Consider the following 17411-nt stretch of genomic DNA (forward strand, 5'->3'; position numbering starts at 1 on the left):
AACTTGAAATGTATAATTCAGCCATGGAAAACTTATCCAATATTTAATGTCAGCAGTTAAGAGACTGACCAAGCTAGAGTTGGGAGAAAGCACTGGCCACTGTGGTTTAAGTTTCTGTTTATAGGGGCACGTGGGGCATGGGGGTCCTTCTTTATAGCACATAAACTATAGTGTCACACAGAGTCAGGACAATGAGATTAGACTGTTTGCTTTGTAAGAACTTCATTTATGCCTATTGTGTATCTACCTAAGACCTTAGTGCCAGAAGTATTATACAAATCTAGACCACTAAAATATATTTATTTATTTTTTTTTAAGTTTTTTATTCGATATAATTTATTTACATTTCAAATGATTTCCCCTTTTCTAGCCCCCCACTCCCCGAAAGTCCCGCAAGCCCCCTTCTCTTCCCCTGTCCTCCCACCCACCCCTTTCCACTTCCCTGTTCTGGTTTTGCCGAATACTGCTTCACTGAGTCTTTCCAGAACCAGGGGCCACTCCTCCTTTCTTCTTGTACCTCATTTGATGTGTGGATTATGTTTTGGGTATTCCAGTTTTCTAGGTTAATATCCACTTATTAGTGAGTGCATACCATGATTCACCTTTTGAGTCTGGGTTACCTCACTTAGTATGATGTTCTCTAGCTCCATCCATTTGTCTAAGAATTTCATGAATTCATTGTTTCTAATGGCTGAATAGTACTCCATTGTGTAGATATACCACATTTTTTGCATCCACTCTTCTGTTGAGGGATACCTGGGTTCTTTCCAGCATCTGGCAATTATAAATAGGGCTGCTATGAACATAGTAGAGCATGTATCCTTATTACATGGTGGGGAATCCTCTGGGTATATGCCCAGGAGTGGTATAGCAGGATCTTCTGGAAGTGAGGTGCCCCACTAAAATATATAATTGACTTCAATTATATACCGTCGAGAGATTGGAGATCGCTGCTCCAATCTTCCCACCTTTGTAAGAGGCAGAAGGTGATCAGGAAGGTGAATGACCATGAGAGTTAGAAGGTCGATGGAAAAGAATACAGTGGTAGAAGTTTTAGATTTGATCAGCTTCCTATCGTTGTAAAAAATTACCCGAGGTATCTAGGAAGAAAGGTATTTGGACTTTGTATTTTATGAGTTCAAGAACAGAAGAACTCTACACTACTCCCCCACCCCCCACCTTCATTTTCAGAGACAGAAGCCAGAGTGTTCTGCGCACTAGGCAGGCACTCTACCAGTGTCCCAGTGGGCCACACCACGGCTTTTCAGGTTCTGGTCAGAGGAAGGGCACTTCATCATGGTTGGAACACATGGTACAGGAAAAATCACTCATCTCATGGTGCGGACATGAAAAGATATGAAGAATAACAAAATTAAAATTTACATCCTTCAGGAGCATCATCCAGAGGAGATCATGTCTCTTCATTAGTCTCTGAGGCATACTCAAGATCCAAGCCATCATGCTTGGTAGTGGGATCTAAGAAACGTGGCGGCAGAAGAAATCCAACCAAAAGGGAAACGTCCGGTCTTTGTGACATGACAGCTGAGGCTTCTGAGGGAGGTGGTGGTGTGTTTGGTCAGGCTGTGAGTCAGGTTTAAACCAGATGATTTGTTTCTATGACAACACTGTGTATATGTGGATGGAGATTGAGGAGTTGTCTATATAAAAATCATTTTTAAAAGGTATGAATGGCAAGAAACATTATTGTGATGGAAAACGAGTGAGGTGGGAAGGAGGTAGAATTATGGAACCCCAGAATAGACAGAGACAAGCAATCTGGGAGAAAAGGAAAGATAATACAGTAGAAAAAAGGGAATCAATGACTGAAAACTGTTACAGAAAATGGTTTATTTAGAAGGCTTAAACAAGTAAAACCAAGAAAAGTTTAAGGTGAGAAATTGGGAAAAGCCATGTAAGGAAGTAACTGCGTGATCAGTGGAGGAAAAAAAGGCAGTTGATGCTGACATTTAAAAGCAAGTGCCCAGGGGACAGCCTGCAAGGATCGCAGCTGAGAGGCAATTCATGGACAGTGGGGGAGGCAGGGCAGAGCACATGGTAGCTTAGGGTCCTGCTGTGTTCTGGGAGTCCGCCCATGGCCCTGGGTAGAGAGACCCTGCTTTGTGAGAACATCCTTGAAGCCAAGCAGTAGGGCATCACTGCAAAGGAAGCCTGCAGGAGAGACCAGAGGAGCCCGGTGCTGGGAACTTTTCACTGAAGTTAATCAGCCGGCATGTTGCAGGAAGAGGGAAAATTTAATGCTGCCTCACTATTCTCTATAAAATAGTTGGTGAGGACACAAGGGTGAGGAATGAGGTGTGGTTTATAGACCGAGGAATGTGGGAAAGAATCAATGAAGATGTTACAGATACTTGGCAAGAAATGGAAAACAGAGACTGCCCCATGATGGGATATCTCAAGGGACTGAAAAAAAGAAAAGACTGTTTCTGTGAAGTCCCCCAGCGTGCTCCCTGGGCCTGCTCCATCTTGCTCACCGTGCAGAGCCGCTGGCTGAAGAGTGGGCAATGGAAGTGGACCGTTCTGTGATTAGATTTGATAACAATTCGCTAGGAAACATGAGACCACACAGCACACGGAGTGGAGACGTGACAGGGCAGGCCCTGGGTTCCACACTTGCCACGTGAGGCTGATGAGGTTGGAGGGGAAGGACAGACAGGGCTTTGGCAAGCCTGCTGTTTTGATGCGTGTTCTGAGTGAGTGCGGGGGAAGGGAGTAAATGAGGAAAATGGGATGTTTCTTGGAGGTGATGTAGTTTTAGTCTCAATTGAGAGGAAGGAACCATGGGAAACAGGATTGTCAAACGGGTTTCTCAAGTCCCTGTGTATCTGGGCTTATGCTAACCCAAGAACCGCAGGAAGATGAATTTAGATGCTGACTGGGGAGGAGAACTGGAGATGAGGGGGAGGATTCAGGGCTGATGTGTGCCCAGCCTGATGCTGTTCCACATCCATGTGTTTTTCTGGGCAAATCCATCAAGCACAGGCTGGCACAGACCCAGCCAGCAGAGCTCTCCTTTAGGTCTGAACTTATACATGGGAGAATTATCACTCATCAAATGGGTTGAACACTTCCCTGATTGCCCTGTTAGTTTGGAGATGTGTTTTCATGGCCATAACATTTAAAGTTCATCCAGAAGTCGGCGAGCCTGGAATCACAGCGCGGGCCTCGTTGGCTGACTGCTGTCACAGCTAATCTCCCCACGTTGCAGTGGTTTGATAGTCAAGACTCTCCACCTACAGTATAAAAAGAGAGGTTCTTGTTTTCAGGGGTCAGCTTACTTGGTGAAGAATGGTAGAATTTCCACATTTATTCTGAAATTGCTGCTCACTGCTAGCCCCTGCCCCGTCCTCCTTCTGCTGACCTGCTTCTTCAGGAGAAGCCTGTGCTGACGACAGTAATGTCCACGGCACAAGCTTTCTTAATGTAATCACAGTTAAGTCCTACCTCCTTGAGTTATTCCTAAGAAACCTTATTTAATTTGATTTGACATTCCTCAGGGAAGGCCCGCTGATTGTTTTTTCCCGTTAGATCCTCGCGTTTCTTTTGGCAGCATAAGCTTGACTTTAATCTGGGCTTCTGGTCGATCTTAGCAGTGTTTTATGTGCCTTCAAAAATGCTTTTGGAGCCAGGGATGCAGTTCCATGGCACAGTATTTTCCTAGACTGCAACTCAACCAGTGGGAGAAAAATATTTTAATTTTTCGTGCTTAAAGAGATACTGTAAGGAGAGCAAAGGTGATTACGGCCCCAATCAAGTATGCTGCTGAAAGGATTATAATCTTTATCTTTCTTTATTCTCATCTGCATACACAATACCCAGTAACAGAGGAGGAAAGTGAGGTACCCAGCACTAAGCACCTTAGTCTAGGTTTGCGTTCTTGGTGGTAAAGTTAGATTGAAGTACTGTTAGTAATAAGCTGTGAGTTTCAACTCTGTATTTGAGGTTATATCATAGTATTTCTTCTTTCCAGTACAAAAGAGATGGGTGTTCCACAGAGCAGAATTTATACTGCTTGCTGTTTCTACTAGTGATGACAGTGAACATATTTTTCAGCTCCTTCTTGGTACCAGATCTTTCTCATAACATTTTGTGAATCCGTATTATATTTGGTAACAAATAATTTTAAAAAAATCATGTGAGAAAGATGATTAGGTCCAAAGAATGAAATTGTAGGAAACCCAGCAGCAGGTGATTCTGACCCCAGCACTGATGCACAAAGGAGACAGATGTCTGTGGGACATCGGAAACACAGTGATGGCCCAGCATAGCTGAGGTCTGCCGTGTGCAGTCGTGTGATGAAATTTATGAATACTTCAAAGAACTATGAGTCAGTTGCCCAGGGACAGATGTCAAGCCAGAACTGGTAGCAGAGGAAAAGGGAGATATAGAACTGTCAATAACAGAAAAAAAGAAAAAAGGCTACTCTGTAGTACAGTACCCTTTATAAAAAGTCAGCACATAGTATTAAAAACTTGAAGCTTAGGAGACCTCTTCTTTGAAGCTTATAGCCTGTGCGATCACTCGGGTAAGATGGAGTGGGTAAGATTTAAGTGGACACATATTGTCTTTGTCTCTTCAGTTCTTCAGTTGGTGTATAACTGCCCTTAAAAAAGCCAGAATAATTAGATCAGTTTTTTTTTCTTTTGGGGAGGAAGTGTCCTTCATGAACTTGTGTGTGTGGGTGTGTGTGTGTTGTATAGTATCCATGTGTGTGTACTCACCCATGTGTGTGCCTGTGTAGACCAAGTATTGATGTGGAGTGTCTTCTCTACTTTACCTTTAAGACAGGGTCTCTCATTAAACCGGAAGCTCCCTGTATAGACTAGATTGTCTGGCTAGAGACCCCTTGGGATCTACCTGTCTTCACTCTGTCTTCAGCGCTGAGGTTACAAGTGCATGCTGCCATGCATAGTTTATTCTGCAGATATGAACTCAGGTATTCAGGCTACATAGCAAGCGTCTTATCCACTGAGCCATCTCTCCAGCCCCTCAGAGAATATCTTACATCACAATAAATCATTAGGCTTCTGTGATCAAAGTATTCGATTACAGGTCTGATAGAATCATGCACATCCTGGTAGTTACTCTTTGGAAATCATCTCCTCTTTAACAGAGAGCCTTTTTAGAATCTAGATTCAGTGGGACTATGGTTTTTAGTGTATAGATGGCTGTATTTGAATGACAGCAAAAAGGCAATGATCTTGGGACCTCAAAGAGAGTATCATCTTCCCTTCCTTTCTTTTTTGCCTAGTTTTAATGGATTTCAAGAACAATTGAAGCTCCTGGTGGGAGTAAGAGTTGCCCCGTGATTGAGCGTGATCATGAGGGGATGTAGATCTCAGGGGAACAGAGATAGAAGGGTTTTGTTGTAGGTAAGCATCCTCAGAGTAATTGTATAGTTCAAGCTATAGAATCGTTGACTTTATATTTGGCAGACTTAGAAGCAATCTGGACCAACAACCAAGGCAGGAGAAGAGTTGTTCATCTTTTCTTGACCTCTTGGCAAGGAATTTCTGCTTGAGATCATCCAGCGAGCTCACTAGCATGGAAGCTCTAAGGGTGGGCACTGGAAGAGGACTGCTTTCTAATCAGGCCGCAGCCTGTGACACTGAGCCTGGGCCGGCTTCTCCTGACTCTAACTTTCACAAAGTGCTACTTATTATCATTTCATTGAGCTTTGGTCAGGGGCCTCAGAATAAAGGAACTTGCCAAAATAAATTGCAGTTTTGAGTACTTTCTAGCCTCTAGGTTCAGTTTTTATGTGTGAGAGAGACAAGGTAGTACCTGACTAAGGAGTTTCTGAGACCTTGCAAGGACCTAAGGGTTTCTTACAATGATAACATCCTATGAAAGCTGACCCATGGTAGGCATTTTCCATGGTCAGTTTCGATCTCACCCCATTCTACCCTTTTGCTTAGCAAAAGTTGTCTGGTTCAGAGTTCAGTCTCCCACTGTCTAGAAAGGGGACTAGACCAATTGTGATCACATGATTTGATGAGGGCCTTGGGTTAGATATTTAAAGGAACATGGAGTATAATTTGGACATCTTGTGCAGGAAACCCTCTTGTAGTTACTGTTGGCTTTCCTACAGCTGTGGTGGGAATGTCGTGGTTATGAAGAGCAAGAACATTAGGTGGCTGGTGGCATGGGGCAAAGAAGGGAACGGCAGGCTTCTGTCAGCATGTATTAGCATCAACTAAGATTTCTAACCCAAAACAACCGGCAGAAAAGTAAAAACTTGAGTCAGAGCTTGAGTCTCACTGTTGTGTGGTCTACATGAAAACAATCAGGCAGAATGATTTCCATTAGTTTCTGGGTGTGTGTGTGTGTATGTGTGTGCATTGTTGTGCTTGTGTGCATGTATGTGTATTTCCCCCAACTTTGTTTAAAAACCATGTAAGTAAATACTTTTTCTGAAATGACTATCTGGCCGGGCAGTGGTGGCCACGCCTGTAATCCCAGCACTTGGGAGGCAGAGGCAGGTGGATTTCTGAGTTCGAGGACAGCCTAGTCTACAGAGTGAGTTCAGGACAGCCTTGGCTACACAGAGAAACCTTGTCTCAAAAACCAAAAGAACACAACAACAACAACAGCAACAACAAAAGATCACAAGAAACAGTCTTCCCTGAAATGACTATCTGATCCATCTACTTATAATGCTCATGTGAAAACAACCTATTTTGTGTGTGTGTATGTGTGTGTGTGTGTGTGTCTGCGTGTATCTGTGTCTGTGTCTGTAAAATGTCCAGGGCCAGGACTTGAGCTGGATGAGTCTTCTGCCTAGTGTTTTGGAGAGATAGGTTACATCTTGAGACAAAAGAGTTATTTTCTTCCATTCCATAATGGTTTTACTTTGAGGAAGGAGCCTCTCTCTGAATATTCTCACTTCAGGGAACATAAGAGTTTCAGGTCAAATTTAGAGTATTAGTTCATTTGAAATAGAAAATAAGTCATCTTCACACATAGGTTAAGAGCAGTCCAGTGATAGGACTCCAATAAAGGGATTCTGAACCTAGGGAGGAAAAGGCAGATGTGCTAAGTTCTGAAGCAGTAAGGCTTTGTTGGTGGTATACAGGAGCCTGTCATGCGATTAGGAGTGGGTTTTGTGGACATTCTAGACCCTAAATTGAGAAAAAGATCATATATATGCTTCACAGTGTCTTCTATCAACATTATTTTGAAATGGGAAAATTCCTTTTTTTCTTCATAGTGCAAAAATATTGATGAATTGACCATATGAAATGTTGTGGTGATAGGAGTTTATTAACTTAAGGTTGAGTTTTTGAGTCTGCATCACACTAGATATCTAAAGAAGTATGTGTCTGTGTGTGAGTGTATGTGTGAGTGTGTATGTGTAAGTGTGTGTGAGTGAGTGTGTGTGAGTGTGTGTGTGTGTGTGTGTGTATGTGTGTGTGTGAGAGAGAGAGGAGTAGTATAGTAGTAGTGGTGGTAGTAGTAGTAAAGTAGGTGCATATAAACACATATGTTCAAAATCACCATAGAACCTGCTAGGTGTAAAAATGGCCACTTATTTTTCCTTACTTCTTCAAACTTTTTTGAATTTTTCCTTCTTATTGGTTGGCTAAATAACAAATTCTGTACAAACACCAAGAAGTAATTTCAGATTGTATGTTATATATTTTGCAATATTTTTACTAAAAAGCAAATTAGTAAGTATATACTGTAAAAATAAAATTAATTCATCATTTAAAGGAGTATTTCTCAACCTCTGGGTCTTAATCCTCACAGGGGTCACATACTAAATATTCTACATATCAGATATTTGCATTATGATCAATAACAGTAGCAAAATTATAGTTATAAAGTAGCAATGAAATAATTTTATAGTTGGCGTCGCCACAGCATGAGAAACTCTGAGTTGCAGCATTAGGAAAGTTGGAACCACTAATCTAAAGGGTATTTTGTAACAGAAAAATAAACATTCTTATAGAGGAAAAATTTAACATGTGAATTTTTCAAGAGTGTCTAGTAAAAAAATCTGATTTATGTCCAAGTGTGAAAATATTGTATTATAAAACGATTTTTTCTCATTATTTTAAATGTTATATTTTCCATACATTTACAAATGACCACTAATTCAGTATATGATGTGTGTTTATTCTTGTAGTTAAAACAGAGCCAATGAGCAGCAGCGAAATAGCTTCCACAGCAGCAGACGGGTCTTTAGACAGTTTCTCAGGTTCAGGTAAGGAACAAAAATTAGATTTTCCCATTCTCACTAAGCGCTGTTTTTCCTAGTTTATTATATGAGTATATGTTTTTATGTAAGTGAGTATTCACAGATACAGATGCCAGACATAGCTCTCCTCCAAATATTCCCTCTGATGTGTTTGTCCAAAGAAGAAGATAAATAGATAAAAGAAGAAACTTCTTCTCTCTTCAACAAAATTAACTTTATATGTGAATGATGCTTCTTTGTCTATTCATATCATTTTTTTCCAACCATGCAAGTCTGCGTAGGCAAAATTTGACTCTTGAAAGCATCCTAAGTAGACTTTGTACCCTCAAGCTTGACTTTCACCTGAAGGGGGTTGTATTAGGGGGTCTTGACTCTGTGAAACAGTGTGGTATTCCTAGGTTTTCCTTACACATCCTCTAGCAAACAGCACACACACACTTCACATCTGTCATCTAGTAAGCACACACTTCATGTTGGTTAGAACGGAAATATTCCAAAGAACTTGATGGTGGTGTAACCTCCTGTGAGACCTTTGCCACACACTTGCCACACCACCCAGAGTGGATTATTTTATTGAAAAATGGTTTCTGTCAGAGGCAGTCCTTAAATTGTATATCTTCATTGTATTGTCTGCTATGGTTTTAAGGTCTGTTCTGTTTTTGAGATTTGTGTTTTAGAAGTGCTGTGCCTTCTCAGATTTATGACTGATGGTCAAATTCTTAGAATCATATTTACAACATATCACAATGGAAAGAACTTACATGCAGATATACAATTAAGTACACATACACAATTTTGGTGCTAATGATTTAGATGTGAGCAACAAAAAATCACAGAGGGCATTATGTGAGTTTCTTCTTTCAGAACACATGTGATGGGATATAGCTCCTCCCAGGCAATGTGATTTGTGCCATCATAAATTCATAGACATATGAGAATGGTGACAGTTCAGGCCTTAATGGGATGAACGACTGAGGAATGATCCCAGTGATTTGACAGTGGCTGAGGAAGAGCCAAGGCTGAAGAGTGCCCACATGGGTACACATCTGGTAGAGATCAGGCCAAGGTAGACCATTAGAAAGACATCCCAGACTAGATGGTTACACTCTGGATCTCAGAAACAAGTAGCGAAAGTTCTCATGGGACCATGGAGGGGGGACACTGACCGATTGGCTACCTCATTGGAGGGCAGCATGGTACAGAGGACACAGAGCCATGGGAGTTGACAGTGCCATTCCCAATGGGTACTTTGTGGGCAATGTGGATGTACTACAGAGGGAATGGTCTCAGAGTCCAAGGAGACCAGCAGGTTCTGCCTGGAGTTGTTGTAGGCCCTGTGCAATGGGAGACACTAAAGGACAGAATGATGCTTACATTAATTAGTCATAGTTATGAGCACAAAGGCAATGAATTGGAGATACCTGAATCCAAGTGAAAGGCCATTTTTAAAGTTTTTCATTAATTTTATTGAGAAATATTGAAGAATTGCAGTAAAATTCTGGCAATGGGAATGGGAACATGAGGGGTGCGATACACTTATGACGTAACATTTAAGTCATCTAAGACCAATAAGACCAATGGTCTTTGGGTCAGTCAAGTAAGAGAGAGGTAGAGCTAGGCACACTTGGAGCATGTCTGGCCCTGTAATTCAGGGTATGTTGGATGAGGGTATGAGATACCTGAAGAGACTGGTTACATTAAGCACTAAAGCTCAAGAAGTTTGCAGATGGGAACTTTGGAGTACACAGGGTGGTAAAGTTGGAATTTATTAACATTGAAGCCAGAAGCCAGAAACCCCCTCCCCAAATACACATAAACACACACACACACACACACACTCACACATACACACACACACACACACATTCACACACACACATACACACACACTCACACACACACACACACACATATGTAGCATACATAATCCCTTGCAACAGAGATGATTAAAGATAATATGTGAATGTTGAGCTAGAAGTAAAGGCAGAGAAGAATTTAAAAGAAGCATTGTCTATGGCAGATTCATTCCTACACAGCTATTATACCCGTGTGCAAGTATGTACATGTATAAATACTTGTATACACTGTATATGTGTAACACACCCACACACACAATACACACACACACACATCAAACAAACAAAACAATGACCTGAAGAAAATCTTAGTTCTATGAAGTGAAAGTGAAGCTCCTATAGAATATGATCTTGGAAACCTATGGTGATACGTATGTACCTTTAGTCCCAACACTCAGAGTGAGAGGCAGGCAGAGCTTTGAGTTCAAGGCCAGCCAGGTTTATAGTATGAGTTTCAGAACAACCAGGGCTACACAGAAAAAGTCTGTCTCACAAAACCAAAATAAAATAAAATAATAAAAAATAAAATAAAACAGTACTATCTTTAGTATAATCATGGTTTTATTTTTAAGGAAAGGCAATTTCTTTGCAGAACTGTGTTTCTATGTATAGTGGAACAGAAATGGTGCTTGTGTCTGGGTAGTGGGATACATTTTGAATTGGTTTTTTTTCTGCTATTGTTTATTTTCCAGAGTTTCTTTATTTCTATATGTATGTATATATGTATATATATATACATATATACATATATGTGTGTATACATATATATGTATTGATATTTATGGCACTTATAGATTAAAACATAGTATTATTAGATCACAAATTAAATAGCCGTACTAGGGGAAGGTAACAGAATTTGAAGAGCTTCTGCCCCTTGTTAGCTTTGCGCTTTGGATATCTGTGGCAGGCCATTCATCTTTGCTCAGTAAAGTAACATAGGAATAAGTGAGTAGTGAATTCAGTCTGTGTTTTCCTCTGAAGAGTGAGGATTAGCAAGACCTGTGAATGTGCAGAGTTGTGGGAGAGAGAACATGCTGTGGAGAATAGCCCTGCGTGGCAAGGCGGCTTACAAACATAAAAGAGGACAGACACACAGTCAGACGTCCAGACACAGCTGGAGCTCTGGAACATGGACCGTGTGTTCACCCAGCAAGTTTCCCTTTAAAGCAGGGATTCTCAGCTTGTCGGGTCACATGTCAGATACACGTCACAACAGGTATTTACATTATCCTTTCTAACAGTGGCGGAATTATAGTCACGAAGTAATAATGAAACTATTTTATGGCTGGAGTCACCCCAACCTGGGGAACTATATTAAAGGGTCGTGGTGCTAGGGAGGTTGAGAACCACTGCTTTAAGGCTTATCACCCCAGGTGGAAAGACCTTTGGCTTGATCCAGAGTCAAGAACATGGAGAGAGGATGCGAGGGAAAGTAGAGGTAAGAGAGCTGAGAGGATTCGAAAGGGATAATAGAATAGAACCTTTTCTTCAGCTGCCTCAACAGAGAAGATGCAAGCCAATAATAACTTGACAGGAGACAAACTGTCAAGAGTCCAAGATCTCATGATGGCCTTGGAAAAGACGTAAAATGGGTACAAAGGGACATTCTGGAAAGAAATAAGCTCCCCTAATTTCCAACCCAGTGGGGTGGCACCGCGCAGTTCTCCAGTTAGTTCTGTGCTCCCCTGCTTAGCCTTCATCAGTAGTTTTGAAATTCCTATTCATTATCAGTCTTCCTGTTTATAGTATAGCCCTATGAGAAGAGTTTCTTAGTATTAGCCACACTTACAGTGCCAGAAGACATGATAATATTGAGTGCATTAGTGGTGCTTGTTATATGTTCCCAAATGAAGAAAGGAAATGGCCAATGTTCTTGTGGTTTGAGATGTGAAATGGAGAAATAAAAAGCTTGGACTATGGTCTTGAGCCAGAGTGGAGATCTAGACAGAAAAGATGTTCCAGGATAATGATATTAGAACCTATTGGGAGATACTGCCAAATACTAAAGACATTCACAGTACATGGGACATTTAGGAGGTAGTCATCGTGGAGATGCTAAAGAGCTTTCAGGGGCTACAGAAAATCAAAGCTTCTCCAGATTCAAGAGCTTGGCTGGGGTCCTTAGAACCTCCTGAATCTAAGACACTTGGCAGCTGCTACTTTGAAAAGATACATAGGAAAAGCAAGGTCCCAGAACAGAGCTTAGGTGAAGATGGAGGAATCCATTGTGGGATCTAGGAAAGATCATATTTTCTAGAGTCTTTATATGAAGAGGGAAATAGTGGGTGACCGGAGGAGTGGGGTGAAGCCCACAGAAGCAGAATGCTGTAGAAATGAAGCACTTCCATCCTCATAGAGAACAGTCAGCTAGGAGAAGAAGGCTCAGGGCCAGGTTGGTGGTACCATTGTCATTCCCTTTCTACTCTCAGTGGGGACGTTGGGGGAGACTGCTCCATTTGCCAAGGCATGGTGCGGATTTGAAAACTGCAGAGTTGTTTACTTTGCTTTGAAACAGCTGTGATGTTGCTCACTTACTCATCACCTGTACAAAGTAGTTAATTAGAGAACTAATTAATTGTATGTGTTTGTGTGTGTGTGTGTGTGTGTACTCATGTATATATATATGCAAATATATGCTGTTGTATAGAGGTCAGAGATCAACTATCAAGAATAAATTCTCCTTCCACCATGGAGGTCCCAGAAGTCAAACTCAGTCTATAGGCTTGCCACCTAGCATCTTTATTGGCAAGTTCTTTCCATCCCTGGCACAATTATTTTAGTCATTAAAAAAATTTAACATAGCAGGGGCTACAAACAATGTGCTTCTTCTTCTTCTTCTTCTTCTTCTTCTTCTTCTTCTTCTTCTTCTTCTTCTTCTTCTTCTTCTTCTTCTTCTTCTTCTTTTTCTTCTTCTTCTTTTGGTTTTTTGGATTTGGTTGTTTCGAGACAGAGTTTCTCTGTATATCCCTGGCTGTCCTGGAACTCATTCTATAGACCAGGTTGGCCTCGAACTCAGAAATCCTCCTGCCTCTGCCTCCCAGGGTGCTGGGATTACAGGTATGTGCCACCACTGCCCAGCTAAACAACGTATTTCTAAGGCTTTTGACTAATCTGTCAGTTCCCCCAAATTGTAATTGGTTACTAATTTTGGTAGTTAAGCATCCATTCATGGAATCAATCATACATTGTCTAATAGTATCAAAAATAGAGCCTAGGGTGCCATTTGGAGAGAAAAGCCTTATAAATAATAAGTATGGTTTCCTTCTCAACTGGTTCTGAAAATACATAACTTTGAAGGTCTGATTTTAAATCAAATGAAGGGAGTTCACAGCACAGTGGAGAGGGGTCATCTGAGCAGAGTCCGTGGTGAGCGAAGGAAAGAGTTTTGGCTAGGGGTCTTGAACTGGTTGGTACTTCAGGTTTTTGCATAATCTAACTTTAATCTTTAAGGGATCATTGTTTTGGGGCCTCAGGGGTAACAGCAGCCAAATCCTTGTCCCAGATGCTTGAAACTTAAATTTGATTTCCTGTGGCCATGTAAAACTTGAAGTATACATTCTCAAAAAATAGGATGGAGAAGCGATTGAGGAAGACACACGCATGCACGCACACACACTCAAAAACCATTGCATGGAAAGGCCTTTAGATGGACATGGTAGAATCAGGAGATTGGAATTTCCCTGGCTCAGAAGAAAGTTGGCTGGTTTCTCACATCTTCCAGGAGGAGCCAGGGGGTCGCGAGTCTCAGGCTTCCTGTCCATACGTGTCAGCAAGCCCACTGAGGAACTCACAGGTCCCCCAGACCTGCTGCTGTCCGGTCAAGCATGTCACCACTGGCCGGGAGGGGCCCTTGAAACAGGGGCATCCCTGCATCTATGAAGATGATTTCGGAACTTGGCTGCATATCCCTTGCTAAGTTATTTCCTTCTGTGGAGACATGGGAGGAACCTTCTTTTATTGATCTGTGTCAGGGACTAAAGCAGAGCAATGATGAGTAGGGTGCTGTCAGGTTTGAGTACTTTGAAGTATTTTGAGTATTTTGATGTGACTAAGGGGTATATTGCCGGTAACAACTGGGCTGCCTCCTGGAGGTGTGGACTGAGCAGAGGAGACTTCTGAGTGTTTTCTCACTCTGTTTGTTGGACGCACAGGCTTGAGGTTGTTACTAACTCTGAATCCTCTCCTCACAACAAGATTGTAGGAGCTTCTTTGCATTTTATGGTAGAAGGAAGAGGAAGAATAGAATAATCACAAACTGTGCTAGCTGATAGGGAGATGTGGATTGTCTTGTCTCCAGGGCACTAGGATTCCTGTCATTTCAGAGTTAGTGAATGGATAAGGTCGTTTCTACCCTCATGACGTAACTTTAGTAATCCCATTTGCTCTCAATTAGTTTGGTTTTAGGACATTAAAACCAATTGGGATTCCTGGATTACTGTTGTGAAAGCAGTTTAGGCAATTAAGGGAAGGGTACTTGTGGTTTAACATGGTAGACACTTGGCTCTTGGCTTCCAGATATTTGCTGGACTCTTATATGCGGTATGTTATATAGCAGTTGAACTCTGTAGTAATTTTAAGTGCACTCACTTAAGGGAATAGCAGCAAGTCTTCATGGCTATTTACTAGTTCATAGAGGATACTGTTTTCTCCAATTCACAGGTCAGACTGTCAGAACCATCCTTCAGTTTAGTTACAAAACCCACCTTATTTATGATGGTAATTTTACTTTATTTTTTATTTAATTTGTGTGTGGGGTATGCATGTATATATTTATCTATGTGTCCACACTTGTGTCATATGTGCATATGAAGATCAGAGGAACAGCTTACTGGAGTCATCCATTATTTGGGTGCCAGGGATTGAACTCAGATCATCAGGGTTGTCACATTCGGTTTACCCACTGAGCTATTTCACAGGGCCATGGTCTCATTCTTATTATATATAAGTATTTCTTTCCTTTTTTAAAAAAAGATTTATTTATTCATTATATGTGAGTACACTGTAGCTGTCTTCAGACATTCCAGAAGAGGGAGTCAGATCTCATTACAGATGGTTGTGAGTCACCATAGGGTTGCTGGGATTTGAACTTAGGACCTTCGGAAGAGCAGTCAATACTCTTAACCGCTGAGCCATCTCTCTAGCCCCTACATAAGTATTTCTTATTGATTACTTATCATGTGTTAGATCCTATCACGTACTAAGAAAACAGACACTAGACATCTCCAGCCCCTGAAGCTCATAGTGTGCAGAGGAAAGTAATAGCTATAAATGAAATTACACTAACCAGAACGCAATGTGCCTAGTGGTGCTTTGCAGATATGGGCAATGTTCCAAGAAAGTGACGAGAAAGAAGATATTACCCTGAAGAAAGTCTCTGTGAAGTCTCTGCGGTGGTAGGTTTGTCAGCCAGAAGAAAGAAAAGAATTATAAGGCAGGGGATCTATCTTGAAGAACATCCATGACAGACCAAATAGACAATCTGTATAGGAGTCCTGAAGTCCAGGCACTGTATTAGAAACAGCAGAGTATGAAAGCCTTGGTCTCCTCAAATTGTCTGCCAAGGAGTTTTATTATTCCTTGAGTAATGTGAGTAGATACAAGATTGTGAGCTTTAGAAGGATGTGGAATGACTTCATTGAAGCGCCGTCTCTGTGGTAGCGGGCGGGAGGGAGGGAGGGTCCCTAAGTGTCCACATGGGTGCTCCAGTCATGTCAGTGTGACATGGGTAGAGGGTGAAGCAGAGTCCTGGGTGAGGCTAGGTGTGCAGCCATGGCTAGATCAGCAGGCTGCATTAGGATGAATGAATGAATGGAAGAAGGACCTGAGATGGCGACTGAGTTTTCTAGTTTCCATGTAGGGTGTAAGAGAAATGTGTGCTTTGGTGGAAAGAGACTACAGGAGATGGGTTCAAAGGTCGGCGTGCTTGAGGCCCCAACCCCCATCTTCAAAGATGTTACATCTATGTATCCTGAACACCTCATATGTAAACCATGGGTCAAAAATTCTCCCATTTCTGGACAGGTGGTTATTGTGCTTACAGAGGAGAGGCTGGGGGAGATAACTCATTCAGTAAAGTACCTGTGTGTAAGGATGAAGACTACGTTTGATCCTGTAATCCGCCTTCAAAAGCCAGGCATCATGACCTGTGCTTGTGATCTTAGTCCCGGAGTGATGGAGCCAAGCTGACCCTTGGACGCACTGACCAGTTAGCCTAATGTGTGACTTCCAAGCACGTCAGAGATACAGAACAGATGCCTAAGGTTGGCCTCTAGCCTCTGCCTCCACAAACACCTGCACACACATGCACACATGTACACATATCCCATGTCAATAACAGAATGAAGGGCAAGGTTAGGGACAAACGGGTGTGAGAATCAGAACTGATCCTTCATTTATACAAACATTGTATGAACCATTTCCTGTGAATCATCTCACTTAACCTTCACAAGGTTCCTATGACGCCTAGCTAGAAGCAAGCACTGTCACCTTCTTCATGAGTAGAAGCTGGGGGCGAAGGGCTTGAGACCACATGAGATTCTGGACTTGAATTTGAGCTGAAGTTCAATTCTAATTCTGGTTCTCGACTCAGATTCCCTACCCTGTAGCCCCCAGTTCTCATTACTTACACACACACACACACACACACACAGCATATACTTTGAATGCACATTTCACATACTTACTGTGTGATAGTCAATTGTATCTCCCATTGGTTTCTTTGTAAAAACACGGTTGGGTGTTTTAAGGAATGGTGACCCAGGAGCTGGAAAACAGATCTGGACCTAGAAAGAATAAAGGATTGTCTCTGTAGCTTCTGTTAGCAGATGGCATTTGGCATTTGTTTTATAAACAATTATTTTTAATTCTGATTGTCCAGGGGAGATAATTCTTCCCAGCAGCCTGAAGACACTTTCTACTTTTCCCTTGGCTTTGTTTTTATGTCTAGAGAAGAAGGGGCGTGGGAGCGCTTGTCCCGACTGGAGGCCCAGCCGGGCGGGGTCAGGAATCCCTCCTAGTCTGAGTGTATGGTTTGCAATCCCTCCCTCCAGAAATTGAAGCATTTCACAAATCTCCCCATGAGGAGGACAGGGGTTGTCTTGCCATTATTCTTCCCGCAGCATCCTGCAAGGGGTTTGGGACCAAGTAGGTATTCAGTAAGTTCTCAAAGCTAGGGCACGAGAACCAGTTTGTCCTGCCATCCCTTTCACATGGATTCTGTCCCTTCTAAGGTGACAGCAGTGGTGGAAATCTGACGGAGTGTGTGGCTAGAATATATCCAGACCTGTTAGTTGTCCCTGGACTCAGTCTCCTACTCTTCTCCCCAGCACCCATTAGGA

At 42.0% G+C, this 17411-nt stretch overlaps 1 protein-coding gene across 5 annotated transcripts in view; it reads left to right on the forward strand.

The window, feature by feature from the left end:
- The window catches only part of Eya1 (EYA transcriptional coactivator and phosphatase 1), a 139692-nt gene that overhangs the window by 20454 nt on the left and 101827 nt on the right, over positions 1-17411 (forward strand). For all 5 annotated transcript variants that reach the window (XM_052175936.1, XM_052175937.1, XM_052175938.1 and 2 more), the window contains one exon: positions 8147-8224. In XM_052175936.1, coding sequence (XP_052031896.1) covers positions 8147-8224 — 78 coding nt within the window. The remainder of the gene's footprint in view (positions 1-8146; positions 8225-17411) is intronic.

The sequence above is a fragment of the Apodemus sylvaticus genome, chromosome 3, assembly GCF_947179515.1.
Source record: "Apodemus sylvaticus chromosome 3, mApoSyl1.1, whole genome shotgun sequence".
NCBI lineage: Eukaryota > Metazoa > Chordata > Mammalia > Rodentia > Muridae > Apodemus > Apodemus sylvaticus.